Genomic DNA, 5060 nt, shown 5'->3' with positions numbered 1-5060 from the left:
ACAGAAACTTGTAGCAGTGTAACATGTTACCTGTTCCTAGCACACACTTGATTTGAGCATTTCCCTGAAACTTTTGCCTCTCCTATTTTAGGCAATGCTTCCCCCATTTAGAAAAGGGTACAGAGAGTTCCCCCAGCCTTCAAACATTACAGACTGGCTTTTTAGCCTTTCTGTCCTCCTCTTTCTCCCCCAAACAAATCTTTCTGAGTACCTAAGAAATTTCCTCCTCTTACCTCTCTTCTAAAGATTTTTCTTGGCCGGGTGCGGTGGCTCACGCCTGTAATCCCAGCACTTTGGGAGGCTGAGGTGGGCAGATCACAAGGTCAGGAGATCAAGACCATCTTGGCCAACATGGTGAAACCCCGTCTCTACTAAAAATAAAAAAATTAGCTGGGCATGGTGGCACATGCCTGTAATCCCAGCTACTCAGGAGGCTGAGGCAGGAGAATCGCTTAAACCAGGGAGTCGGAGGTTGCAGTGAGTCAAGATGGCACCACTGCACTCCAGCCTGGGTGACAGAGTGAGACTCCATCTCAATATATATATATCTTCAACAAGACATAATTAGTTAGCCCTTGGTTTCTGCTCCCCTCCCCCAGCACAAGACATTTTAGACTGATTGGACTTACAGTTTCTTTTCTTTTTATTACATAGATGTTTCTTCCCTGCTGCCCCAAGTAAAGAATGCCTGAGAGAATAACAGATTTCCTGTAGAATAAAAGCAAAGAAAAGCCAGAACCACAGTGGAATTTTAGCAGACACTGAAGTAGTTGGAAGGGGAAGATGATACTGGATTGTGGGACAATCTGGTGCCCATAAAGTCATAGCCCTTAGACTGGCCATGGCTGCCAGTCTAGCCTTTATTTGCAAGGACTCGACCAGGTATGAGGAAAGAAGCCAGACACCCTGCCTCTGGGCTGGGCCTGCCAGACTGGAATCCATTGCTAACCAAAATCCCCTTACCTGCTCCACATGCTAGATGAATATTCAGAGTGACTTTGTGGGTAAAGGAATCCTTCACTCTATCACTTTCAACATCCCGCAGGGCTGTGGGGTGAGGGAGATGATGTAGAGTTTGCAAGGTGGAAACCTGTAATAATATTGAGACCACAGCAAGCTGGGCTTTGCATTTGGTTACAGACTTTCGTCCAGCACAGTCAATTATTGTCTTCATTTAGGACTTCTGATTGCTGTCTAAAGCCAGACAACTTGAAGACTAGGTATTCTGGGTCTTTCTGAGTGCTTACTTGGGTTTTACATACAGAAGAAAGAGAATTGGAGATAATTTTATCTCGTTGAAGGCAGGGCAACATGTGCATCGATAAGGATGTTATCATCCTTGGAGCTTTTGTCAGCTTTGTGCTGCCTTAGGCTCTTGCTAGCAATGAGATGATATTTCTTCATAGTAAGCATGGAGAGGAGTTATCCACTTTGTGGTCTTGACATGGTTCATGTTAATATAATGGCAACTTTAAATCAATTTTCTCTCTAACTCTGTAATGCATCAGAGAACCCTTGGTGTGTACATGGCCCTTTTATCAATATATATGACTTGGAAGAAAATGTATATTTCTCTATTCTAGGGATTGGAATAAAACTTCAAAATCTAATTTGTCTTACTATAACAAATACCGCCTGAAATAGTCATATAAATAACTATAGCTTAAGAAAACTATCAAAAGTATGTGTTTTATTAATGTTTTACCTTTCAGGTAAATAAGTCCAAACTGAGCTATAAAGGAATCTGTGTGTGTGTGTGTGTGTGTGTGTGTGTGTATGCGTGTGTGTGTGTGGTTTTTGCAATTTATGGATGTAAGAAACTCTCTCTGAAATGTGTGCTTGAGAGCGCTGGAGCTCAGAACTAGACTTTGCTACTGACCTTATACTTTCATTTGAGGGCTACCTAAGCTTGGTATGATCCACAGCATTCTTTTTTCATTTTCCTCAATAATCGTGATTTAAAACTTACCTAATAAAAGACAGCTTCAGATTCCTAATGTTCAAGCTCTAAGATATCTGGGGAGAGGGTGTCCAATATTTTGTGAACAGCTCTTTGAGACAATGCTGCTGGAACCATCTTGAACAATGACAATGGAGACTAATGTTTTCCCTCTTCTCCAGCGGCCTGCCCCAAGTAACCCGCTCTTGCCCCACTATTTACTTCAAGGCAACCCAGAACGGTAAAACCAGAGGCACAGGTGCCGCTAGTATTGCCACAGAGTCAGGAGCTGAGCAAAACAGATGCTCACTTACTCTGGCCTCTTCCTTTCCTCTTTCTGCTTCCTGCCCACCTCACTCTTTTCCCTGCATTCTTTCTTTCCTCTCTGCTCACTTTGTCCCCTCCCATTTGGAGAAATAAAGCATTGAACTGACCCTTCACATATCCATCTGCCATTCTATAACTCATCTTTATCTCCAAACATCCTCTCTAGACTATTGGTTTTTACCCATCCCCTCCCTTTTGGCATCACCTTCTGGAACTCCTGGAATCAGGATGTCACCCTATCACTCCACTAATAGCACACATGGCCTCCTTTTAGTCAAATCCAGAGCCTTTTTCTTCACCCTTTACTTTCCTCGGAACCTCTGCAGCACTTGATAATTTCCAGCAGCCTTTCTTTCCTGAATCTTCTTTCTCTGTAGCCACTCTGGTTTCCCTTCTACCCTGTGGACTGAGTGCTGTGCTCTGCTTCACCAGCCCGCACTGTGTGTTAGTCGGGTGTCTTAAGTAGGATGATCATGTAATTCTTCATCCAGACCATGATATTCTTGAGAATTAAAGGATGCTCAATTGACAACAGACAATAAACAGAGATTGTCCCTGGCAAACCGATATGTCTGGCCACCCTCTCCTTAAGGCTCAGGAGGAGAAGAAAGTAGAGAGATCTCAGGGCAGGACATGAATGAACATAGTTCAAGGAGCTTTCAAAGTCCATCTTCAGGTTTCTTAGTTATTTCCGTTTAGAATCTCAAGTTAAAAATTCAGCTTCATATTTATAAAAGGATCACGTTATATGAGAAGTGTCAGAGCAGGTTTGGGAGAGAAGAGACGGGTGAGGAGAGAGTTCTACCTGAGGAAAAGGCAGAAGTGGTTGGACCAGGTCCTGCAGTCCTCCCTGAGTCCCAGTCACAGAGTCTGCCCTTTTAGGTAAAGAGGAACTTGGTGCTGAAACCTCTTCCAGGCTCTTCTCAGCCCAGGGTTGCCCAAGATCAGTTGTACTGAGTGGCCGGCAGGGTAGGCAGCCATGATGATCTTGCACAAAAGATTCCAGGAACTGTAAGTGTCAAAGATGTTGGACATGGAAAGAAATAGAGCAATTGCATTGAAAATGTAGAGGATGAGAAAGTAGCTGGTGGCTTTGATGGCCCCTATGTGAGCCTTCATGCTGGGGTCCCTGGACCCTGTGGCATTGCTTCCCATGTGTAGGGTGTGTCTCTTGAGAGAGAGGATCAGCAGGGTGGCTGCCAGGATGAACATGATCAGAGGAACGAAGATCCCCATGTTATAGAAAAATACCAGGTTGACCATATTGGTCTCAGAGAAGTACTTCTTCTCCGTGGAGTTGGAGGAGGGGATAGGAATGGAGCTATTCACATACACATTGAAGACATTTCTCGAGAGAGGAAAGCTGAAGCTTAAGGAAACCAACACTGACAGCCCGAGAAGCCAAGGCATCAGCACTATGATTTTCCTCTTCATCAGGAAGAACAAAGGATGATTGAAGTTTGCAATTCTAAGACAATAGAAGACTTTGAGCCAGGCAGCAAACCAGAGATTGGAATGGTTCAGAAAGACAGTGATGACTTTGAAGAGGATATACACTGTGTTTTGGTTATAAACAATTCGGAATAGCAGACTGAAAATGTTCTCCAGCATCATCCAAATCTGTAGCAAGAGCCTGGAAAAGCTCAGCATCAACATAATGTGGTCACCAGTGGGGAGTGTTTTGCCCCTGGCCCACTCAGCCCCATAGATGGCTGTGATGAAGCCACTCCCAAGGATGCCAGTGATGCACTCTATTCCGGAGACCACCAAGGTGAAGGTGACCTTGAACCTGGATATGTCTTTATCTGTGGCATCTGTGTTCACCGTTGCCATTCTCTTTGATCCTGACTTTCAGGTTTCTGCGCCAAGAATGGGTAATTGCTCTGCAATCTTCTGACCCTTGCTCAATGTTATTGCAATTTCCGCCCCCCTCATTAATGGTTATTTCCAATTTTTCTCTATTTGTTTATCACATGACTACAAGTTAGAGGCTTCACATGCAAATAATGAGAGGATCTGGTTACTGGGTCTGTCTCAATTTTTCATAAAGATACATTTGTCTTGGGCTTTCAGAAGCTCACTGGAAATAATTTGAGACACGTTTCTAGCTCAACACCTTCCTACCTTATTTACTTTAAGTTCTCATTTACCTGATAAGGCATGAATACAAGGCCTTTTTACTTGTCTCACAAGATCTCTGTTACCTGCCAAATTATTTGTAAAAGCTCATACAGCTTTTAAAATCTGTTTTCCCCACTTCTTTTCTTGTCTTTCTTATTTTGGGAGAGAGTTTTATTTTGATAGTTACCATGTTTGTGAATAAGAAATTCCCATAAGCTCATATATGAACATCTTTTACTTAGAATTGAGTTTCTTCCAAAAAGTTCTGCTATTATAATGTCCTCAAATAGTATACAGAAAAGCCAAAATTGGAGCGAAGGAAGTCTCCATAGTCCCAGTTTTTATTGTTTGTGTATGTGTTATCAATTTCAGCTTACTGAGATCCCACATGACTATTTGAGCTCAGAATCAGGTAGAATGAGCCTGGGGAGAATTCAGTGTTCTGGACATGGTGTTGAAGTTCGGAAATGTGATAAGGTACTATAACTTGAAATTTAATTTCCTACTTTTTAACCCTGGCTGTGAACCAGAATGAACTCTGGCACTTTACAAGAATATGTAGATGCCCAGGACTCATCCAAATCTAGGAACTCAGAATCTGGACTAGGGCTCAGGCATGCTATCTTTTAAAAAAGCCGAAAGGTCTTGTTGCTCATAGTCAGGATTGAGAACC

The 5060-nt window shown here is 42.9% G+C and overlaps 1 protein-coding gene across 1 annotated transcript; it reads right to left on the bottom strand.

Annotated features, from left to right (window-relative positions):
• Positions 1 to 3104: 3104 nt before the first annotated feature.
• TAS2R40 (taste 2 receptor member 40) lies at positions 3105 to 4135 on the bottom strand. Its single transcript, XM_003270854.3, has one exon. The coding sequence runs from the start codon at positions 4097 to 4099 to the stop codon at positions 3128 to 3130; it is 972 nt and encodes a 323-aa protein (XP_003270902.2). The 5' UTR covers positions 4100 to 4135; the 3' UTR covers positions 3105 to 3127.
• Between the last annotated feature and the right edge of the window lie 925 nt (positions 4136 to 5060).

This window comes from Nomascus leucogenys, chromosome 13 (genome assembly GCF_006542625.1).
Source record: "Nomascus leucogenys isolate Asia chromosome 13, Asia_NLE_v1, whole genome shotgun sequence".
Taxonomy (NCBI): Eukaryota; Metazoa; Chordata; class Mammalia; order Primates; family Hylobatidae; genus Nomascus; species Nomascus leucogenys.
Note: the sequence above shows the minus strand (reverse complement) of the source record. Positions and strands in the feature narration are given on the sequence as shown.

Excerpts from the sequence above, each read along its gene's own strand:
- TAS2R40 (XM_003270854.3), bottom strand. The coding sequence starts at position 4,099 with ATGGCAACGGTGAACACAGATGCCACAGATAAAGACATATCCAGGTTC.